Here is a 24,835-nt window from a genome sequence, read left to right on the forward strand (position 1 = left end):
CTGATTATTAGCATTTGTAGGAATTTGTTTCGTTGTAGCGGTGGCAAAAGATACGTCTGGTTTAACCAGGTTCCGTGAGTTGTTTATCTTTTTATATTCTCTACGTGCAGCCGGAAAAGATAGTTTTTGCTCCGTACAGATTTTGAGAATTGCCTTTTCTTCTTTAAAAATTGGGCAATCTCGGGAGCGGGCTGTATGTGGACCACTGCAGTTTGCACATTTTTCACTTTCTTTCCAGTTAGTGTCGATGTGACCTTCTTTACCACATCGAGCACAGATCTCAGTTTTCGTGCAAGATGTTGTAGTATGACCAAAACCTTGGCATCTGAAACATCGCCGTGGGTTGGGTATGAATGGTCGTACCCGAACCGAGAGGTAACCCACTAATCTTTTCTGGTGGAAGAGGGAGATTGAATGTTAATATAAGAGACGGTGTCGGTTCTTCTGTTCCGTTCTGCCGTCTCATTATACGTTTCACCTCAACAACATCTTGGTGGCAAAGCTCATCGACTATTTCCGAGATATCTATATCCAGAAGGTCTCTACAAAAAATTACACCCCTGCTCGTATTTAAAGTTTTGTGGCTTTCAGCACTTATATTTATACCACCCATATTACGGAGACGTAAGATTGATCGACTCTGTTCGTCGTTGAATGTTTCAACCAGAATCGATCCGTCGCGTAATTTCCTGATGTTCTTTGGGGAGCCACTTGCACCTGTTAGAGTTTTATTTATAAGGAAAGGTGAAACCTTCTGGAGGGAGCCACCTTCCTGACTATTTCGGAGAACAGTGAATCGGATATTTTTAGTGTTCAAGTTTAACGATTTGGAGTTCTCTTCCATAGGACTTTTATCCTCGTCAGACGAAGCTGATCGAGGTCTCTTCGCAAGACTTAAATTGGTGGTTTTTTCAGATGGACCACCAACCATCATTGTGTTTATTGTTGGAACTGAAATTTTGGTCCCACGAGTACCGGCGAAAAATGGACCACTCCAGCAGAGCGCGCGCGTACTGGAGCTAGAGCTAAATACAACTGGGTTCGCCCTGGTGCCCAGAGGACATCGTTCGAGACTCACTACGTAGAGCCATTCACCCATCGTCACGATTTGTTCCCACCTTGGGTTACGGTTGCGTTTCGTAAGATGTCGCAACACCACCGAGTGTAAATTTAAGAAATATCAGTGTAGGTTGTTGTTGTGTAATTGTGTATGTGTGTATGTTGTAATTTATGTAGTGTTCTTGGTGTAGTATATGTGTAAAATGTAAAGTGTTCCGCAGCTCATTGTATAGTGGGAAGAAAAGCTGCGGAGGCTAGGCCCGTGGGGACGCCAACCCCCAAAGTCTTAAAGAATAAGACTCCCCGTCGGGGCCCTCACCAGTAGTACTAACAAAACTAGAAGTGGTTGCGATGGGCTTGTTTGCCGTCGTAGAAGTATTCGCTGTAGTGGTAGTATTTACCATCAAAGAATTGTTTATTGTAGCGTTAATAGATGGTGGTGTGGAGGATGAAGGAGCGGAAGGTGTAGTATCCCCCACCACTGTTTCAGGAAAGCTTTCTGCGTGGGGTGTGTTGAAAGCACTCGCCATATGACGTTCCTCACCAGTAGTATTAGCAAAACTAGAAGTGGATGCGTTCGATCTACAGCTAGATGGTCGCATGACAATAGTAGGGTTGGGCTCAAATACCGTCGTAGAAGCAGTCGCACAATTAGATGAATGTGTAGATGATGAACGATCGAAAGGTGTAGTTGCATCCATCATTGTTTCAGAAGTGTTTTCTGTATAGATGTTTAGAGCGTTTGTAATATAGCGTTCTTCACCAGTAGTAGCAGCAAAACCAGAAGTGGGTGCGTTCATTCTATAGCAAGAAGGCTGTGTGGTAACGTCATCGCAATTTAACATCATAGGAGAGGTCGTAGCTTTAGTGTAGTAAGTCTGTTGAGTGGTAGCAGCGGATGTAGCTAACGGATGTTTTTCTAAAGCTTTAGTAGCAAATCTTCTCTTACTTCGAGTTGGTTGATGCATATTCTCCTCATCTCCATCATCCGTTAAATCAATCATCCTCATCCGCATTTTAGATTTAGCATCCATCCGCATTTTAGATTTGGTATCCTCTTTTATTTCATCTACAATATCTTTTATTATGACGAGCATGTTGCTGATCTTATTTGGTTTCTTCAACATTATGTCCATCGACGACATCTGAAAAATCAATTTTTAAATATTAGTTCCTTTTCCCAATAATCGTTTACTACATCTTGGAAGCAGCTAGAGATTTCTTCAGTCAGCCAGGAATTTTCAATTTCATCCAACCCTTTCCACTTAACAAGATATTCTATAGTTCCACAATTATTTCTATGGTTTTTTATATATTCCGCTTCATTGATTTTAAGAATATCTACATTACATTCATGAAGATTGCGTGAGGAGGAAGACTGCGAGTAGTCATCTGCGAGATTGATAAAAGGAGGATTAGGTTTCAGAATAAGTTTCACATCATCGCGGTTTACCTCGCATTCATGAAAACTGTTTAAGGAGGAAGACTGCGAGTAGTCATCTCCGAGATCGATAAAAGGAGGATTCGGCTTCGGAATAAGTTTCACATCATCACAATCTACATCTTCTCTACATTCAAATCCTAACCACCTTCTATAATTGGATTCAAATTCTTTAATAACCATCCAACAACTCAACCGTTCAGTTCGTATCCACTCAGCATTCTCATAACCTAAACCTTCCCATTTTACTAAGTAATATGTCTTCCCCTGTTGAATCGTTCTATCTAGAATTCCTTCAATATCGACCTCATTAAAGCTTTCATTCATATTTCTCAACCTGTAATAAATATAAAACGAAATTAAAAAAAGTTTTTCTTTCATATTATTTCCCAACCTGTAATAAATAAAAGCGAAATTAAAAAAAGTTTTTTTCTTTCATATTAGCCCTTAACCTGTAATAAAAAGTGAATTAGTACCTCTTTTAAATAGGTATGCTGTTATGTTAGTATGTTGATGTTTTTTCATACAACCTTTTGAGCTCTAGCGGCATATTGCGATGACCATACGCTAATGTATTCTTATGATCTATAGCAGCTCGCTTATCATCATAGTTACATAGCGCAAGTTTATTGCAGATTATTGTGTCAACTTGATGATTCTTCGAGCGAAACATTACCATATCTCTGTACAGCTGCATATTAGGGTCTTCAAGACATCGTTTATAGTCGTTGAAAGTTAAATTATTTTTCACCACATTCTTCTTTATACCTTTCACCTTTTTCTTTTCTATATCAGCGCTTCTAAAAGAGTACATTTTCGCTCGCAACCCTATAAATTCTACAATTGGGATGACATTACATTCATCTTTATATTTACCAAGAACCTTTTTGTTAACTATTGAGTAACATTGATGAGTTGAGGGATAATCAGAGGTATCAAACCATAAATTTAGGATGGGGTCTTCTTTTATATCGTTATAGAAATCATGCGTCCGAATATCGTAAAAGAAGCTATCAGTATCCATATATAGTAGATCTATATTACTTCCATATCTTTGTCTCATAATATCATAATGAAAATTATACATTAAAGTTTTACTCAACTCTAATACCGCCAATCCTACGTATATGGGCTTATCTAACTTTATATTCGTTTTCTGCATCTGGATTGCGCATAAATTATCAGAATAAATTATTCTATCCTGAAACGTAGGCTTCGCAATCAATTTTAATAGACGCGATTCTGATGATACAAGCTCAATATTAATGCGTTTACGCACATTCTCCATACATTTTCCGAAAACTGAATTATTCATCAGTTTAAAGAAATCCTTCTCGGAGCTGTTTTTAGCCAGCTGTCTATTTGCAGTATTCAACTCAATATATGATTTCATCCATGCCTTCTGTAAAAATTGAAGTACTCTATATACCTTAGTCACTACTAAGCCACGCGCCACCGCTTGCTTCAAATTAACATAGTGGCAGACATATCTCTTTTTAGACCAAAGAGTAGTCAAAAGCTTTGGTTGACTAGATCCTGGCGGTTTTCCATTTTCAGGAAGAAATAGTAGATCATTATGCTCCTCATGAAGCGATGCTGGATACTCAATATCTACTTGTAGAATGTAGCCCCTTTCAGATTCGTGTTCTGTTTTCAAAACCACATCAAGCGCTGTCATTAATTCTACATCAGACAACCATCTGAAGTCTTTATACGGCAGACGTTTGCACATTGCCCAACCATAAAGGTTATTGGCATCTATATACATTAAATAGTTTGTTAACAAGTCAGCTTTATAACCTTTTACATAAGGATTATTCGCTACAGCGTGTTTTTTAACACATGTAGTTATACCACCTCGAATCCCCTTCTCAATAAACATATGCTTATCATAGTCCGTAATAAGATCAAGTTCGATCTTAGTCTTTAGTAACATAGCATCGAATGCGAATCCTGGGGCTGTGTAATAATATGCGCAATCTAATTGGTATTCCCTCATACATAGACTTCTAAAGCTCTCGAATACGTCGGCTAATAGGAGCACATCGCATTTAAGATATAAATCGCTATATTCACCTAACGTTTTTATATTAAAGCGTTGCCAAATTTCTTCCGCTCTCTTATATTCTTCAGCAGATATATGCTTTCCGGTGAGTTTACTATAAAATTTTTCTATCGGCGGAAGTACTGTTTCATCAAGCGTTCTCCACCCAGTAGTATATTCGTAGGGGTATACCCCTTTGGTTGTTACATATGGGAGGTCATCTTTTGCGAAAAATCTACCAATATGATGGAACATCTCTAATGGGAGATTTTTCACAAGAGCGTCTAAACTGTCGGACATAAATCTATAAGAGTCTAGAAATCGCACCGATAGATTTTGAGTAATATATTTATCGAATGTGATATATTTTTCTATACTATTAGCTATTACACTTATTCTTCTGTCATCGTAACCTAATTCCTTCACTATAAAGTGGAAGTCATAGTTGGAGCCACTATGTATGAATATCGGTATTGATTTTTGATTTCGTCGTTTAAAGTTACAATTTCGACATAACGCACTGCGATACTTCCCAGTTAAATGGCAGTGGTCCCTAATAGGTGTAGTCTTAAAAGGATTTAAACATATCACATCGCGATGCTGACTCAAAAGATTTTCTATCTTCTTCAGTAAAAATAATCTTTATGTTCTTGCATAACGATTGATCTAAAGGTTGGAGTATACGTTTAAGGGTATTGATAAAATGTTCTGCAGCATTTATACCTCTATAGAGCAATGGTTCTGATGGAATAATCTCTCTTATTTGTTCTGGTAGAGTGGAATTGGTAACGAAATATAAACAATAACTCATTGGTATATGTTTCTCTGTAGTAATTGTGAATGATGATGAAAGTGAAGGCGCGTTCCCATCAGATGGAGTCAACAGGCACTCAAAGTCTGCATAGGCTACTATCGGTAAGGGTAATTTGTGGTGATAATTTTTAAATTTCAGTGTAGGCGTTCGTCCGTCATCAAGGTATTTAGGTAGAATGACCCTACAGGGATGGTTATTCTTACACAACTCAAGGTGTTCCTTCAATTTTAACTCTGAATTATAATAAGTAAAACATCTTCTACAAATGTTTATTTTGTGTTCATGTTTTGTAAGCTGAGAACTGATTAACCTTTCAAAATTTTTTATATAGCAATAATGTCTTTTTTCTCCTGTAGAGAGAAGAAGAAGATCAAAATGTTCCTCTTTCTCCTCTTCTACAATAAGCAGAGGTTCTATTACCCCTTTTTCAGAGATCTCATAAAGATTAATTGATACCTCATTTACCTTAGCAAATTTACGAATCTGATGGATAGTGGTGGAGAAATAACTACGTTAAAATTGAACTTATTAATAAGTTCAGTATAGCGCTCATTCACCCGCTGTTTATTATTTCCTTCGACATACCTATAAAGAATTGCCCACATAAAACAGTAGTCATCATCATTCTTAGGGTTTATATTTGCCTTCTTGTCAGAAATACATTTCGGTAAAGGAATGTATGATGAGGAACTAAGAGGGATATAGCGGTTAATTCTTACAAGTAGACCATCTATACTATATAAGGTCCATCCGCTACCTTTACCAATAAATTCAGTCTCCTCATTTATTAACTTAGCGATAGCTTCTCCTATCACATCATCATCAATACTATATCGCATGTTAGTGGTTTTAAATGAAACATCGCGATATTTAAATAAGTTCTGTTTATAATATGTACAATCTAATAAAAGATTGAACTTGATTAATCCAAGACGGATAGATGCGTTTTCTAAAAGATTAGTTAATTCATTTTTTTGCGCATATAAGAAAGTCGGGATATCGGTTGATATCATGTTTTTTAAATAATATGTTAGAAGATTGCAGGCGAAAGCGCTCTCTATTTCCTTGAATCTGTTCGTAGAGTCGGCATATGACAGTCTCACCCTTTTTGCGCTGAAAGCCATCTTAAAAAAAAAATAGTAACTATACTAATATATATTTTAGTAATTAAAGAAATAAATTTACCTTTTTTAAAAAATCTTCACTGCATATCAAAAATGAATAGTAATGATCTCTTTCTGCGAGGGTTATTTCGACAACCAACTGATAGATGTAATAGTTGAAGAGGAAGATAGCAAACCTATTATCACAAACCTCTGAAAGCTTTCTTAGCTTCATTATAAATATCTCAGAACATATCACCTAACTCATCTATTTCATGTGAGTTATACTTTTCATCAAGCAGAAGAGAAAAAAGAAATAAAGGTAAAAATGTTAAGACGTAAACCTTTTAGTCGCCTCTTACGACAGGCAGGAGATACCGTAGACGTATTCTTTAATGCCTCAGTCTACAAGGCGAAATCATCATCATTTATACATAACACTAGCTACGTTAAGATAATAAAACCTTTATCGCGCGATTAAAGGGTTTCTCACAAATAATACAGCAATTTATAGTTGATGAGCAAGAAACGCATATAACTAAGTGGCCGCATGGTGTTAAAACTACATTCCTCTCGTTTTTACAACATATTTTACATAGCAACTTCTTAGATTCCTTAATTCTCTTTCTCATACAACTACAGACTATTCTATTAGCCATATCATCTTTACCTTCACCCAAATCGCCAGTATTCGCATCATCGAATGAGGCGACTAAAAATTGTTCTAATAGTTTTCTACATATTATACACTCTTTTACAGAGAATAAACATGATTTACAAACAGCTAAATGTCCGCATGGTAAGAAAACTATATTCCTTTCCTCATCACAACAAATTAGACAAAGCAATTCAGATGCTACAGCCATATCCTTCTTATTTAAGTTTCTTACCCTTTGCCCCATCCCGCTGAATATTTTTTTACCGTAAAGCATTCCAATCTCAGTATGACGATGGAGCGAACATCCACGACCAATATTCTTCTTTTACGTCCATGATACTTAAGAATGCCAACAGATATATCCCACAAACATCGGGTAATCCTAGACGTCCTTTCGTTCCATGGTGGAACGATGAATGCAAAAATGCTATTAGGAATCGATGGCAGGCACTACGTAAATTTAATTGTAGGCCAACAACAGAACATATAACTTTTTACCGTAAGAACGACGTGAGAGCGTCGAAAAAATAATTCTTTCCCGAATTCGGCGGACCTAATATGTACAACGTATTGCACTTGTTAAGGTCCTTGTTACATATCCTATACAGAATGTTAAGAAACATCTTCATCCTAGGTACGTCAAAGTCGAATTGAAAAAGCAACAGCCCTACTAAGGCGTAGACGCTGTCAACGGCGTACTCCGCCTTACTGGGCGCATTAAACAGAGGCGGATGCGTATTAAAATGCAACATAAAATCCAGCACATCGAAGCTGTTATATATGTGCTTTACTTTTCTGAGAGCCAGCCTTACCACTTTGTCCGAGTCGTCTAACTCCTCGGTAACGGTCGAATCCAACCAGAAGGAGCTGGACAGCAGACGCTCGGGCGGGGACATATTGTAATTGACTATAAACTGCACAGGGTCGGGTAAAGCTACCCGTTTTGGTTTTCGTCTTCCAGCCGGTCGATGCCTTCCATTCCCGTGTTCAGAAACAGGGACATCATCCGGCTGCCCTCCTCCAGCACCACCTTCCCCCGAACCGTGGCACTGCGCCACCATTCTCGCGGTGGTATTGACTGTATCTTGTCAATCGGATACAAGTCGAATTTGAGGAGGTGAGACCCACTGATCGTCTCCGACGACCAAGAGTAAGACTGTCCGCCCTTTTGCATATAAATATTCGACGATACGGATCCAGTCCTCCTTTTCGAGCTGGCAGCAGCGAACAACGTGTCTATGCTTAACTGCCTCTCCGTAATGTTTCCGAACGCTACACCTGCAGGCTGAACGTTGGAAGTTGCACGTGTGGAGGATGTGCAGGTGCTCCCACTCTGGGTTGTCGGTCGTATGCCGACAGACGAGCACGAAGGAGTCGTCTCACGGGCAACTCGATTTTGCCGAGGAGACTGACGGGTTAACGATCGCGGGCGTAGAAACATTCGGAGCCGCAACGCCATAGTTTCAAACGCTTTAGCTTTTATAAACTTTTAGGTTTTAAGTCTTATTAGTGTTTTTAAATAAACCGTCATTCCGTAACTGTAGATACGGTTATTGGAATCCAATGAAAATAACCATGAAGACAGTGAGGCTGCGCGCTCTACGTACTGGCGCAGTCGAGTGCTCCGGAACCTCCGATACATTCAGACATGCTGTTCGTCTGTGAGGTGTGAGGCGGGATCTGGTTCCCAGATCCGGACAAGTATCCAGTACGCGATCATACGGCGGTTTTTTTTTTTTTTTTTTTTGAGGGGGAAAAACGCTTGTGCGTTATCATCGCCCGGATCCTTTTTTTATATAGAAAATTAAATGTTTTAAAACTATTCTAAATGATGAATGATGAATAAAACTTACAACTAATATCGAAGGTAAAAACTAATATAAGATCAAAGTAAATAGAATTTGACAAAGTCCAAGATGGGTGTAAAGGGCCCGTTCTTGGATAACAAAAGACTAAAAAAAAAAACTAAACACGATAAAAGATCTAATATAAAACTTAAAACTAAAACAACAAAATGAAATAAAACTTAGAACTAACACAAATTATATAATTAAAACTAGGTTAAAAATAAAAATTAAAAAGTTGAAATAAAACATAAAACTAACATTACTAAAATCTTACAACTAATATCACAGACAGTCATTAAAATATTAAAAATAAAAAAATAAATAAATAAAAAATAACTATATAAAATTTAACAAATTCCGATAAGGAGTGTAAAAGGCTCCTAAACGAATAAAACAAAAAAAATAAAATAAAAAATAAAAAATTGAGAAAAAAAGAAACTTATTAAAAACTCTTCCAGCATTAAAAAATATACGCAACGATATTACACTTTTTGCATTAACCCAGCACTTCGACGAAATAAAAACAACCGGGTTAAAATTTCATTATCATTGCACAAGACACCACGAATGTTTCTGGGTAGATTAAATTTACGACGCAACGCCGCATAACATATGCAATCCACGAGTATATGGTGCACAGTCATGGGGCAGTTGCATCGTGCGCATAGGGGTGCTTGTACTCTTATCATCAGGTAATCGTGTGTCCTATCCGCAATCGACAAAGGACTACTTCCTAACGCCGAGTTTTTCTGTATGAGGTGTCCCATGGTAACACAGAATCTTTAATCTGTCTGAGTTTATTATCAACGGTAGCCATCCAGTCACTTTGCCACCACGCTCTCAGTGATTGTTTTACACAATTAATAAAATCAGAGGTAGCAATTCGGTTGGTGAAAGGAGGCTGATTACATGCTTCTTTGGCAGCAGAATCTGCATGTTCATTACCTGGAATCCCTACGTGGCCAGGGACTCAGCAAAAACTTAATTCTGTGTTGCGATTATTCAACTCAGCGATTGCGTTATAAATTTCAATGACGATAGGATGTTTAGAATAAAAGTTTTTTAAGGCTTGGAGAGCACTACACGAGTCACTGCAAATAAGAATTTTTCTATATTTAGGGTTAATGATGTTTAGAGCCTTATTTATAGCGTATAGTTCAGCGGTAAACACACTCGTACTACCGGGGAGACCAAACATATAAGTTCTCCCATTAACAACAAATGCACACCCAACTGTATCATTTTGTTTCGATCCATCAGTGTATACAACCGCGTCTGGTTTCGTCTTGGAGAGAACACACTAAAACATCTGCTGAAAGACGATAGATGGTGTTGATTGTTTATTATATGTAGTCAGGTCAAAATTAAAATTTATGAGGTTTATTCTCCATGGGGGATATGAGCAAGGGTACATAGGAAAGAATGACGGTGTGTCAACATTTATATGCTGCAGCAGACGCCAGGTACGGATACCTACAGGTGCAGTACGACGTGGATGATCCTCATACTTTCCTAGATTAGGATTATTAAAGACTGACTCAAGAACCGGGTGATTTGGCTGTCCTCTGAGACGAGCAAAATAAGATAATAAGAGCTGGTCTCGTCTATCCCAAAGTGATGGTTCACCACAGTCTACAAGTAAGCTTGCGACAGGACTTGATCTAAACGCGCCTGTGGCAAGCCGAAGGAAAGCATTATGTACACTATCCAGCATTTTAAGCACGGTTTGACGAGCTGAAGAGTAGGCGACACAACCATAATCTAAACGGGAGCGAAGAAACGAATAGTAAAAACGTATCATACATGATCTATCGGCTCCCCAGTTAGTGTTAGTAAGAACTCGCATCATATCTAGAATTTTGGAACATTTTGTTTTCAATTCTTTTAAATGTTTGACTTAAGTAAGACGACTATCAAAAAATAAACCTAAAAACTTGACGTAAGTAGAGGTAGTAATAGTCTCTCCGTTCAGAAAAATTTGCGGAATAGAAGGGTTTCGTAGCCGAGAAAAAACTACACATTTTGTTTTTTCGGAAGAAAATGTGAAACCAGTCATCCTGGACCAAGCTTCAAGGTGATATATAGTGTTCTGCAGTAGTCTCTCTGCTGTAGGTGCCGAACGGCTTGCAATGTAGATAGCAAAGTCGTCAGCAAATAGAGAGCATGAGACAGGAGCCTGAACACATTTGGTAATATCATTTATGGCTACAGAAAATAAGGTGGCACTTAATACACTACCTTGGGGCACTCCATTCTCCAAGATGACACTATCTGAGAGCGAATCATCCACACGAACACGAGCCGTTCGGTGATTTAAGAATCCCCGGATAAAAGCAAGCATATTGCCCTTGATTCCCCATTTTTTGAGAGTGTTAAGAATACCACGTCGCCAGGCTGTGTCATACGCCTTTTTTATATCAAAGAAGATAGCGACGAGGTGTTGCCGATTGAGGAAAGCGTTTTGTATGGCTGTTTCTAGTGACACTAAATGGTCAATGGAAGATCGTCCTTGTCGAAAACCACACTGTTCTGGAGATAGAAAGCCATGTTTCTCCAAGTACCATGTAAGTCTGCGGTTTATCATTCTCTCCATTATTTTACACAAAACGCTTGTTAATGAAATAGGGCGGTAGCTTGAGGGGTTCGTCTGGACTTTACCAGGTTTTAGTACTGGTATAATAAATGCTTCTGACCAGCCGGGTGGGAAGACTTGTTCGGAGAATAAACCGTTGAAAATATTCAAAAGTTGTTGTAGTGCCGAATTAGGAAGGTGTGAAAGCATGGAAAGGCGAATGTTGTCCGGTCCAGGGGAAGTGTCCCGTGAATTTTTAAGTGCATGTAACAATTCTTTAAATACGAATGGAGTGTTTAATTCACCAACCGAATCACCAATGTTTAACGACAACACCTCCATTTGTATCTTGTACCGTTGAAAATCGTTATTATATGATGAGGTGAGAGACACCGAGCGGAAAGATTTTGCCAGACTATTTGCCACTTCCGAGGATGATGAAAGGAGTTCTCCTTCATCAATAAGACCAAGAATAGATTGTTTCGGTGATCCGAAGATTGCACGAATTTTCTTCTATACAGTAGACGTGGAAGTAGTGCGTGAGATAGTGCTCACGTATTTCGTCCATGAATTCCTCTTAGCGTCCAAGAATACTCGACGGCACACCGCTCTAGCCCTGCGGTATAAATTTAGATGTTCTGTTGTAGCCCTACGATTAAATTTACGTAGTGCCTGCCGTCGATTCCTAATAGCATTTTTGCATTCATCGTTCCACCATGGAACGAAAGGACGTCTAGGATTACCCGATGTTTGTGGGATATATCTGTTGGCATGCTTAAGTATCATGGACGTAAAAGAAGAATATTGGTCGAGGATGTTCGCTCCATCGTCATACTGAGATTGGAATGCTTTATGGTATCCGTTCCAATCTGCCTTTTCAACAATCCATCTCCGTGGCCTTCTTTTAATCTCGCAGTCTACACCGAAACTAATAATAATTGGTCTATGATCACTGCCGTGAGTCATCACAAACCGACCAATTAAAATGAGGGAGCACATTCGGTGAGCATATGGAGAGATCAATGTTAGATACAGTACCAGTTGATAAGGACATAAATGTATGTGATCCATTATTCATAGGCAAAGGTCAAAGTCTTGTCTCAATCTGTTTATCATATTTCCTCGAGTGGAGCAGAAGGTTGAGCCCCAGGAAATATGATGGGCATTGAAGTCTCCTACTATTAACGATGGAGATGGTATTTGTGTGAGGAGATTTGAGACATCTAAAGCACTGAACTCAGTGTTCGGTGAGAGATACAGATTGCAGATATGCAATTTGAAGGGAATAGAGATCTTTACTGCAATAGCAGGAATGACAGTGGTTAGTTGAATTCTTGTAGCTGACACCCCATTCTTCATGAAAATCGCTACTCCACCACTCTCCCTACTGTCTACTAGGCACTCGTATCTCTCGCAGAAGTATCCTCTAAGTGTAATTCGGTCATGTTGTAGAAGGTGAGTTTCTTGGAAACACATGATTAATGGATCATGTGTGTGCGCTAGTACTCTAATATCTTCAATGCGGGACCGAATACCTCTAACATTCCACTGAATAATGTTCATAAGTGTAAAAAATAAATAAAAAATAAATTTCGGAAACTATATAAAAATTAGTTGTACGTGATTCGGTTTTTCTTTTTTGAATTTTTTATTTTAAAGAACTCCGATGCCCTAGGGTCGGGTGGTTCTTCAACCATATCCTCCAGTATATGAGGTGATGGTGGAGGAGATTTATTTGAATGGGATGTTGTAGTTGACATCCCAGAGGAGATAGTTATATTGGTTCCCTTTATGGGGAGCTTATTAGGTGGATTGCTGCCAGCTGTGATAGTCGCTATTCGTGGCGGTACGACTTTGGGAATAGGAACTTTTGTATGCATCACACTGTTTGATTCACTAGCTACGACGGAGGACTTTTTATTCATTTTTGTCAGCTCTGAGATAGTGGCTGTAAGTGAAGCTACTTGATCAGATAGCATCTGAACAAGTTTTTGAAGTTCATTGCAGGATCCGCACTGCTGATTATTAGCATTTGTAGGAATTTGTTTAGATGTAGCGGTGGCAAAAGATACGTCTGGTTCCGTGAATTGTTTATCTTTTTATATTCTCTACGTGCAGCCGGAAAAGATAGTTTTTGCTCCGTACAGATTTTGAGAATTGCCTTTTCTTCTTTAAAAGTTGGGCAATCTCGGGAGCGAGCTGTATGTGGACCACTGCAGTTTGCGCATTTTTACTTTCTTCGCAGTTAGTGTCATTGTGACCAAAACCTTGGCATCTGAAACATCGCCGTGGGTTGGGTATGAATGTTCGTACCCGAACCGAGAGGTAGCCCACTTTAATCTTCTCTGGTGGAACAGTGAGATTGAATGTTAATATAAGAGACGGTGTCGGTTCTTCTGTTCCGTTCTGCCGTCTCATTATACGTTTCACCTCAACAACATCTTGGTGGCAAAGCTCATCGACTATTTCCGAGATATCTATATCCAGAAGGTCTCTACAAAAAATTACACCCCTGCTCGTATTTAAAGTTTTGTGGCTTTCAGCACTTGTATTTATACCACCGATATTACGGAGACGTAAGATTGATCGACTCTGTTCGTCGTTGAATGTTTCAACCAGAATCGATCTGTCGCGTAATTTCCTGATATTCTTCGGGGAGCCACTTGCACCTGTTATGGTTTTGTTTATTAAAAACGGTGAGACCTTTTGAAGGGCCACCTTCCTGACTATTTCTGAGAACAACGAATCTAATGTTTTTATATTTTGATTCTAAGAAATTCTCTTTTGTAGGACTTTTATCCTCGTCAGACGAAGCTGATCGAGGTCTCTTGAATTGGTGGTTTTCACCAATTCAAGAGGTCTCTTGAATTGGTGGTTTTTTCAGATGGACCACCAATTCAAGAGGTCTCTTGAATTGGTGGTTTTTTCAGATGGACCACCAACCATCATTGTGTTTGTTAATGGAACTGACATTTTGTTCTTACGAGTACCGGCGAAAAATGGACCACTCCAGCAGAGCGCACGCGTACTGGAGCTAGAGCTAAATACAACTGGGTTCGCCCTGGTGCCCAGAGGACATCGTTCGAGACTCACTACGTAGAGCCATTCACCCATCGGCACGATTTGTTCCCACCTTGGGTTACGGTTGCGTTTCGTAAGATGTCGCAACACCACCGAGTGTAAATTTAAGAAATATCAGTGTAGGTTGTTGTTGTGTAATTGTGTATGTGTGTATGTTGTAATTTATGTAGTGTTCTTGGTGTAGTATATGTGTAAAATGTAAAGTGTTCCGCAGCTCATTGTATAGTGGGAAGAAAAGCTGCGGAGGCTAGGCCCGTGGGGACGCCAACCCCCAAAGTCTTAAAGAATAAGACTCCCCGTCGGGGCGGATGCGGTGGTGGTGGGAGAAATGCCAGCTAACCAATATCTCCCAAAAGACAAGCAGCTCCATTTTATTTTTCCATTACCTCTAGTGTTTACTCCGACCCCAAATCCGACTATCGTGGGTGCTGCCTGGCCATGAAGCATCAATGCCGGTTACCTTTTCATGTGCATCACAAGTTACCTGCACATTAATATTAGCGTAACCCTTTCGATTGATGTAACAGTCACCAAACTGCGTCAGCTTTTTAATTTCAATGTGGGTGCAATCTACGGCACCTAGCCAACACGGCATTTTAAACCTCGAACGCCATGTGAATTTGCCTTCATTAATCTCCTGTGCATTTTGCGGGAAATGAATCCAGTCGCTTACTTTTGCAGTTATCTTGTCCAAAACATAATCGAGTGGTTTACCAACTGTCGTACGATGAACACCAAAATCTTCTCCCACTCCATTCAGCCTGGATCTGCAAGACATCTAAGAAAAATGTCCATTTTGTGCCGTGATGATATTGGTCCTCCCCTTTTCTCGTTTACTTGGTCCGGTAAAAAAATTTCACATAAACAATCGTTTATGTGAAATTTTGTGTTTTGAGGAAGAATCAATTAATCAATTGATTCTTCCTCAAAACGCAGTAGCTCTTTGCGTCGTCTTGGACTAATATACCGTCTGTTTCTGTTATTTTTTCTACCGTAAATATTCATAAATGCAGCCATAATGGATTATGAGGTTGGTTTGGCGGTACCTTGAAAATCAGTCAGTAATTTCTTATAAGAATAACTATTTCTTGCCTTTTATTCACATTCTTTTAAGAAATTACTTGCACAGCATCAGAATTTGTGTGTAGTTATCAGTAATTACTTATAAAAAAAAGAAATACTTAATAAGATAAAAGAATAACTTCTTCTGAAATTTTATTCTCACATTCATAAGTAATTCTTAAAAACCCTTATAAGAAAAGTAATTACTTAATCTTTATTCTCATCACCTACTGCGTGGTGGGGCAAATAAAAAGTTTCAGATGGAACCTTGTACTGAGATGAATGTACAGGTTGCATGTGATCTAATTCTTGATATTCTTTCATGAAATGGAAGTAGTTTTCCTTGAGTTTAGGATTTTCTTAAATCTACGCTGTAATAAATTGAAACGATGTTTGGCACTTGCAAACGAATCTCCTAAAGTACAATTTTCCTTACGTGGAAGAGACAACAAATCTGCCTCGTTGATCACGAAAGGTACGATATTTTTTTCGCAGAAAGATTCCTCTTTGGTTGGTAAACGATTTTAGATCTCCAAAAGGAGATAATTGAGAGGAAAGCTGTTCATTGCTAACAAAAAAGTGATATATAATCTGAATTATGTTTCCGTTTACTAGATTTTTTAGGGATTTGACCAGAAACTATGAAACCAAGACAAGTTTCTTGAAGTATGGTATGATTAGAATTGTGAGTTAATTGAACAGGCTTAAGCAACGAAAGATAATATTGAGCGTCTAGAAGAATGTCGATTTGCCCAGAAATATTAAAATGAGGATCGGCATGAAAAAGTTGAGAAGGAATTTCCCAGTCAGTTATGTTTACAAAATAATTAGGTAACAGACCTATGGCAGTACATGAAATTTTAAATTAAAATTAAAATCTTCATATCTAGAATTAATATTTAAATCAACACTTAACTTAGTTAGATTCAGTGACAACATTACTAATACTTGTGATCGGCATTAAAACAGGTTTGGTTTGAAGCCCAAGTTTAGCAGCAAATCTTTCAGTACAAAATGAAATCATCGAAGCGGAATCATGTAAGATCCTGGCTTGGATGAAATTATTTTTTATTTTAACGTTAACTACAGCTGTTGCAAGTAAAACAGACTTGTTAGGTTCTGATTTAAAGTACAATATGAACTATTAGCCGAAGAAGCTTGATTCGGCTTAGAAGATTTAATTCCTGGCTCTTGCAGCGTTTTATCTAAATGAATTAGCGTATGATGCTTCTGTGAGCATTTTTTTACATTTACGATTTTTTGACACCTTTTTACAATGTGCTGCTTACTTAAACAATTAAGACATAATTTTTTTCTGAAATATAAAATTTTTCCTTTCATTAACATTATAACTTAAAAATTTATTACATCGGTACAATGGATGATTGCTAGTTTTACATAATGTACACATAGAATTATTTACGTAAAACATATTTTTACTAGAACTAGGTTTTGAATAATCATATATTTTGTCGCTAAAACCTACATTAGGCGGCTGTGACTTTTAATTACATTGAATCGTATATGTGGATTCAAGTAGTTTACTCTTACATTATAAGAAAGAAATGAGTTGTTCTAACCTTGGAAATTCATTATTTTCTAATGTTTTTTTCCCAGTCTATTAAAATATTTAAATTTAAATTTTGACTAATTAACTGTGTTATAATAAATTGTAAATAATCAATATTTAGTTTCTTCAATGCATTAATATTTGAATTAATTTGATCAATGAATTTATATAAATTTTCAGAATTTTCCTTTTTTAATGGTTTTAGATTAATAATTTCCATACCATGTTTAGCTGCAATTAGTCATTTGTTGTCATAACGAGATTTAAGTAAGTTTATGGCAGTTTCATAATTTTCAGATTATACTAATAACTTTTTTATTACATCTAAAGCATTACCTCTTAAGAAATTTGTAAGGTAATAAAATCTTTCAACATCGGAAAATTCCTTGCGGTTATGGACTAAACTATTATGGACTATCTATTAAAACTACCAAATAATGTTGGGAAACAAATGAATCCTACTTTAGTTCAATTGTATAAACACTTTATTCAAAAACATCTTTTATTAACTGAATTGAATTATAACTTAATTGAACTGAATTTTGTATTGTATTAACTATTTTGACCTTATTATATATTATGTTCACTATATGAATTCCACATCTGAACTGGCCCGTCAGCTGTACGTGTTATTTCATTAATTGTCTGCAGAGCAGCACTCAAAAACACAACTTTCCGCCCACCTTGGAAACGTTGACGTTTTCAAAATTTCTAAATAGTTATAGAAATTGAAATTGATTATAAAACAATTTTGTGATTAACCAGTTACAAAAAAAATTGGTTTGTGTGGAATTACGTTTCGCACGAGATTTGAGCGTGACAACGTCTTGCAAAGACCGACAATGTCGCGGGCGCTTCGCGCCCGCAATATTCGTCGACCTTTGATTGAATGTCGCAAAAAAAAAATTGTTATCCTTATGAAGTAAACACATGGTTTTTTTTTTAGAAATGAACATCAGCAAGAAAGTTTGAAAAAAAAACATTGATGAAAAATTGCATACTTTTATGAATTGAATTGAATCATTATTACTGAATTATCATTATTTTGTATAATACAAAGAAGTAGTTTAATTGAAAACTACAATTTTATCGATAAATTAACATTTATTTGCACTCATTAATTCAAATATGTTTATTACTTAAATTAACAGATTATTTACAGGTACAAATGGATTATTAACAATTTATTTACAACTTATATACATGTGTGATATTCAACTTCCTCCAATCTGTGTTATTCTTTTAAGGATAGGACGATGATAGGAAAAGTAGGAAATCAAGGGGAGTGTTTCAAGTGTAATGTGCCTTGAAAAAGTCAAATCGTCCTCCAGCGTTGTTGACTTATTAACATCTGATACGCATTCGATATTGTACGTATCTTTCATGAATTTGAGGAATGTGTCATCAGTTTTCACGTTTGTGTTGAAGTCGCCGCAAAGAAGAATTGGTACATCTACATCAACTTGCAGAAACGGTGGCACATATTGGCTGTTGTGCACATACGGAAGAAATGCTTGGTGCAGCAACATACCAATGTTTTGGACACTCGCTCCAGCATGAATATACACAGAGCCAAGTACAAATTTAAACGTTGTATCAGCAGTGAAGCATGTCATTTCGGCCAAGCACACGTCACCTGTGTTTTTGATGAGACGTGATGTGTCCGACAACGCAACTTGAAGAACTTTGGCCGTGGATGTCGATGATAATTTGCGGTAAATTGCTACTCCACCAGCTGCATTTGTATCAGAATCCGATCAATTATTTAGTCGGGAAACACACATAATTATTCAATGAAACTGGATCACAATTTTCACGCATCCACGTTTCAGTCAATACCAAATAATCAGACCTTGGTATCACTGTATCCGTTTCAATATCCGCGGAGTGAGCAGAGAAACTCTGAGAATTAAGGTTTGTCAATATAGTTTGTCCAGCGTTGTTAGCGTCATCACAGAATTTTACTGCTTTTTTAGTGATTGTTTGAAGTGCTGGTTCTGCTGCTAAAGTTTGACGTTGTTGGTATGTGAGCTGTCGTTGAGTACCAGTTTGGACATCGTTTGACCTTCCCCGTGAACGCGAAGAGGATGCAGTAGTCGATTCTAATGAACCACTGGCAAGAGCCAAGTTAGCAGCTTTGCGTAGTCTGTAGTTGCGTTTTCTTTCGGTATCCGATTTCCTCGCAGCTGTCGCCTGTGCAGGAGTTCTGGATGCTGCAATACGCTGTCTGTACTGACGTTGTTTCTGTGCCTTCGATTTTGGAGCAGCGATTGTTGGTGGCTCGGCGAATGGCGTTGCAGACGTAGATGCCACAGCATCTTGCGTCTCCATGGGTTCATTACTCCTTGATGGTAGTGGCAGATCCCTGAGATCCATCGGTTCGTCAGGTTGATCTGCCATGGTGTGATTGTAAACGGTTCTGCAAAAGAAATCGTTGATAATTTATTGTTAAAATTATTTTAACAAAGATAAAGTATTTGTTGATACATTGTTAATTAAAATTTGATAACTTGTGATTTTTTTTTCAAAACTGGCGTTGGGCTAGATGAAAATACCAATTAATTAAATTCATCCATGATTTGGATGTTTTAAAAAATTACTTGTTTAAACAAACAAATTGAATCGAAGTGATTGTTTAATTAGCTAATGAAACACGTTAATATTCCTTTTTTTATTTCATTTAATAATAATAATAATAATAATAATAATTAATATTAATAATTTTTGCAAGTTTAAATTGAATGATTTGTTCAAAAATAATTATGAACAATTTGTTATAGAAATAAACTTTAATCAAATCAATGTTGATAAAGTGTCAATTTAAAACGATGAAATTGAAATCATAAATCAAATTCATGAAATTGCTGTTTTTGAAAAGCCCGCCAAAACCTGCTTGACATGATAGTATATTCCATTGCACGACTGTTAGGCGGTTCAACTTGTCATTAAAACTTATAAATATTTTTAAAACTCGTGTTAAGTAAATCGAAATTCTGGTTAAAAAAAAACATTAATATTCAATTTTTAAAATATTATTTATAGTTTTTGCAAGTTTAACTTAAATAATTTGTTTAAATATAATCCTGAATAACTAATTATAGAAATAAACTGAAATCAAATCAATGACAATAAATTGTTAATTTGAAATGACAAAATTGAAAATATAAATCAAATTTATGAAATTGCTGCTTTTGAAAAGCCCGCCCTAACCTGTTTGATAAAATAGTAGATTTCCTCGCACGGCGGTTGGCCGGTTCACATTGTCATTTTAGACACATTGTTATGACATGTGTGAGGTTAAAAATTAATTTTTAATCTTACATTAATAACAATCATTTACGCACAATCATTTTTTCCATTGAATAATAAAGAAAAGCAGTTAACTTTTCGTACCATTGTTTATATGAATCATCATAATTTTTTAGTCAATCGTAACATAACCTATTATTACTGCACTCGCCGACCTATGCTACTTTTTTTTAATAATAAAAATAAATACATGACATTATATCGCTAATTATATATTTGAAATATAAGAATTATTTATCTTTATTGCCGCAATTGTTGTGTAATAAACAATGAAAACCTCATTAACTTTTCACTTTACTTTATTAACATTTGACGAAAACAGATGACGTGTAGGTGTAAGTTGTGTGATGCCGCTGTCTCTCTTCTACTCGGACGCATGGGCCAATCGAGTGGAAGAGAGATAGATGCGGCACAAACCGAACGCTTTGGCCGATCGTGCCTCTCTCTTGCACGCTCGGCTCAGGCGGAACGGGACAATGAGTCATGCTTTTTCGTGCGTGCTGCCGGCGTTCATCGATTTATAAGCCGTTGTCACGTCAAAAACGAAACAATAAAATTAACAAAGTAAAAACTTCATATACCTGAAATGCAAATATCATTTAAATGTTCAATACAAAATATCATTAAAAAGTCTGTAGGGGTAGGTCCCAAATATTAAATTGAATTAACACAACGAACTGTATATATAAACTGATTTATTACAAAAAAAACACTGAACACCTGAATTATTTATATACTGACTTGGATTGATTATAAACTACATTAATTGAATATAAACTGTTACTTAATGCACTAAATATGACTATGTCCATAGAAAACGTATACTGATTGAATAGCGGACTGTAATACTGAATGCGCAGCCGTCGGCAACCGGAACACGACTAGCACGACCCGATTGAATAGTATGTCTGGCTCCCAACAGAGCAAGGCAAACACATGCATCGTATATGAGCGGGAATACAAAACGCGTTGAAAACGCAACATACCGCCCACCTTGAAAACATCAGTTTTCAGCATAAACAAAAATAAGTACAAAAAATCAAAATACAATGAATAAACCTAAACAATAAAATTAATACATCTTAAAAAACTAAGTTAATGAATAGCTCTAAATGGAATGAATACTAAATTTAAAGTCATTTAAGATTTTAATCAATTTTATGACTGTCCCTGTTATTTTCCGTGTCGATTGGCAAATCAGATTTTCAGTTTTCACAGTAACTACTCGCACGTTCCCGTCCTTCCCAAGAAAAACTACTATAATACGGCCTAATTTCCAGGCAATTGGAGGAGTATTGTCCTCTTTAATTACCACAAGCATACCTGGTTTTACATTCTGTGAGGTCTTCCTTGAAGTTCAGACATGAATTCTTGTTGCCATCTCTGCCAAAAGTGTTGAGTTAATTGGGAGATGCGTTGCCATCTATCAAGTCTGTGGACGTTGAGTTGAGATACATCTTTTTCTGGAACTGCTTGTAGTGGTTTGCCTATTAGAAAAGGGATTAAGATCGGAAGGATCAGAGGATAAAGGAGTCAGCGGTCGTGAATTCAAACAACCTTCTATCTTGCATAAAACTGTACTTAATTCCTCATAGGTTAAGTTTGTCTTACCTACGACCCTAACCAGATGATGTTTGACGGATTTTACACCAGCTTCCCACAATCCGCCAAAGTGAAGTGATCGAAACGGAATAAAGTTCCACTGAATATTATTTTTGCTGGTGGATTGTGCAAGAGTATCTTGATGGTCTTCTGATGACAGTAAGACATATATGTCTCGTAATTTATTTCTAGTTCCGATGAAGTTCTTTCCATTATCCGAAAAATTCTGAATGCAGTTGCCTCTTCGTGATGTAAATCTTTATAATGCTGCCAGGAATGATTCTGTAGTTAGCTCCTGCACCAGCTCCAGGTGAATAGCTTGTGTGTTCATGCAGACAAAAACTGAAATTTAACCTGTACCAGTTTTTGCTCCTCGACGATGACTTTGAAGGATTTCCACAGGTCCACAGTAATCAACGCCAACATGCAGAAACGGTCGAAGCTGTTGAACTCGACTGGTGGGGAGTTGCCCCATAATCTGTTCAGTTGTCCTTGGTTTGTTTCTGGAGCACGTAATGCAATCGTGTATTATCTTTCTGGCAAGCCTTCGTCCGTTAAGAGGTCAAAAGTTTTGTCGTATTGATGCCAACACAGCTTGAGGTCCGGCATGTAACAATCTTTCATGTTCTTGTTTCAAGATAAATCTTGTGATAGGATTGTTTGATGGTAGTAACAGAGGATGCTTCTGGTCGTAACAAAGCATCGATTTTTGTAATCTTCCGCCCACCCTGAGAAGTTGATCTTTATCTAGAAAAGGACTAAATTGTATTAACTTACTATTTGAGTTAAGTTCCTTTGTTTTCTGAAGACGATCGATTTCGTCACCAAAATTTTCAGTCTGAATTATGTGCACAATATAATGAATTATGCAATTCCTTAACTGTTAAACATCCAGAAAGACGATATTGATTGTCCTTTAGTCTACAATTGTTGACAAACCTTAGCATGCAAGCAACGACACGTTGTAATTTATGAAATGATGAATACTTATAAATAAAATTGTTATTATCAATTGAAACAAAGACACGTAGTTGTGATTTATATTCTGGAAGCTCCTCTTCCGGAAGTAACTGAAAATCCTGTAGGCTACTCCAAGTGCAATCTTTTGATAGCCAATGCGGTCCCTTCCACCGCAACTGATGAATTCATCGTTGTGGTGAAAGGGACCGCATTGGCTATCAAAAGATTGCACTTGGAATAGCCTACAGGATTTTTGACAAAAATTACAAGTGAATTTCTTCTCACCAGTATGAATATAAAGATGTATTTTTAAATTGCTACTCCTATTAAAAGTTTTCTTACAAAAATTACAAGTGATTTTCTTCTCATCTGTATGAATAGACAGATGTGTATTTAAACTACTCTTTTGACTAAATGCTTTCTTACAAAAATTACTCAGCGGATTTCTTTGCACCAGTATGAATAGAGAGGTGAGTTTTTAAATTAGAAGCATGACAAAAAGATTTTTGACAAAAATTACAAGTGAATTTCTTCTCACCAGTATGAATAGAAAGATGTGTTTTCAAGCTACCGCTCTGATTAAAAGTTTTTTTTACATATCGGGCAGCTATCTGTTTTTGCGTTATTCCTTTCAGTGGCAAAATGAACGGAATTCTGTGCTTTATTAACTAAACGACTACCTTTAAATTCTGCTTTGGTTGGTTGAGCAAGACTAAATTTTCCTTGACAAGTAGCTGCAACAGCCTCTAACGTTTGCGCTATTTTGTCAAGAAATTCCAGAAACTCTGCAAAGGTAGCAACACGATTAGGAGGAGCATGAATTTGCCATTCTTTTACTGAATTATAATCTAATTTAGTAGCCAACAGGTAAACTAACATAGTATCCCAAGTATCAGTAGGCTGTTTTAAAGATTTTAATGCGCTAATGTGAATGTTAGTTTCATTAATCATTTGTCTAATAGCAAAACTTGAATCCTTGTCTAACTTAGGATAATCAAACAAAGCCTTAATATAACGCTCAATAATGAGCCTTTCATTTTGAAATCTTTTAGTGAGTAACTCCCATGCAATTTTATAGTTCTGCGCAGCCAAATCAATTGAATCGATAATTTAGCAGCGCTTCCCCCTTTCAGGGATTGCCGTAAATAATAAAGTTTATGGACCTCGTCAATATCTGGGTTTTTATCGATAACAGCTGTAAATAATTCCTTAAAACTAATCCAGTCTTCGTATTTTCCAGAGAAGTTCGGTGCGTCTATCTGAGGGAGTTTAACCCTTACAGAATGCGGCAATTCTGACGCAAGTGTTTCTTGTTTAACAGAACTACTCTATTGAATTGAATTAAGCAATGTTCGGCCCTGACAACGGTTTCAAAATATGAGTTTTCAACTCCAACCGTTCATTTACGTTTTCTGTTTCCAGTTCTGGAGCAGAGTAAAATATCTATTTCATCTTGTATTTTATTGAATTCTTCCCATGTTTCTTTAACCCTAGAATAGTACCTATACACAACAATAGTGAATGGTACCTATACGTCTTATAGACGTACAGCCCTGAAAAGTGCCAAAAAATGGTATAATAAATATTTTAAATTCTGTAAATGTCAATAAATGTTAAATCTTCTTCTATTTGCATACTTACTACATATCATAGAATGAAAAACTGCTCTTAGAATTAAAATATTAAACAAAACTGCAAGTAAGAAAACATCAT

The 24,835-nt window shown here is 36.9% G+C and overlaps 2 protein-coding genes across 2 annotated transcripts; both read right to left on the reverse strand.

Annotated features, from left to right (window-relative positions):
* Positions 1-2,212: 2,212 nt before the first annotated feature.
* On the reverse strand, positions 2,213-2,827 carry LOC142317634 (chromobox protein homolog 5-like). The gene has a single exon (XM_075354190.1). It carries the CDS (start codon positions 2,825-2,827, stop codon positions 2,213-2,215), a length of 615 nt encoding a protein of 204 aa, XP_075210305.1.
* Positions 2,828-3,002: 175 nt separating this feature from the next.
* Positions 3,003-4,799, reverse strand: LOC142317636 (uncharacterized). The gene has a single exon (XM_075354191.1). The coding sequence runs from the start codon at positions 4,797-4,799 to the stop codon at positions 3,003-3,005; it is 1,797 nt and encodes a 598-aa protein (XP_075210306.1).
* Positions 4,800-24,835: the final 20,036 nt, after the last annotated feature.

This window comes from Lycorma delicatula, chromosome 1 (assembly GCF_047948215.1).
Source record: "Lycorma delicatula isolate Av1 chromosome 1, ASM4794821v1, whole genome shotgun sequence".
Classification (NCBI taxonomy): Eukaryota; Metazoa; Arthropoda; class Insecta; order Hemiptera; family Fulgoridae; genus Lycorma; species Lycorma delicatula.

Coding starts and splice junctions, on each gene's coding strand:
- LOC142317634 (XM_075354190.1), bottom strand. CDS start 2,827: ATGAATGAAAGCTTTAATGAGGTCGATATTGAAGGAATTCTAGATAGA.
- LOC142317636 (XM_075354191.1), bottom strand. CDS start 4,799: ATGTTCCATCATATTGGTAGATTTTTCGCAAAAGATGACCTCCCATAT.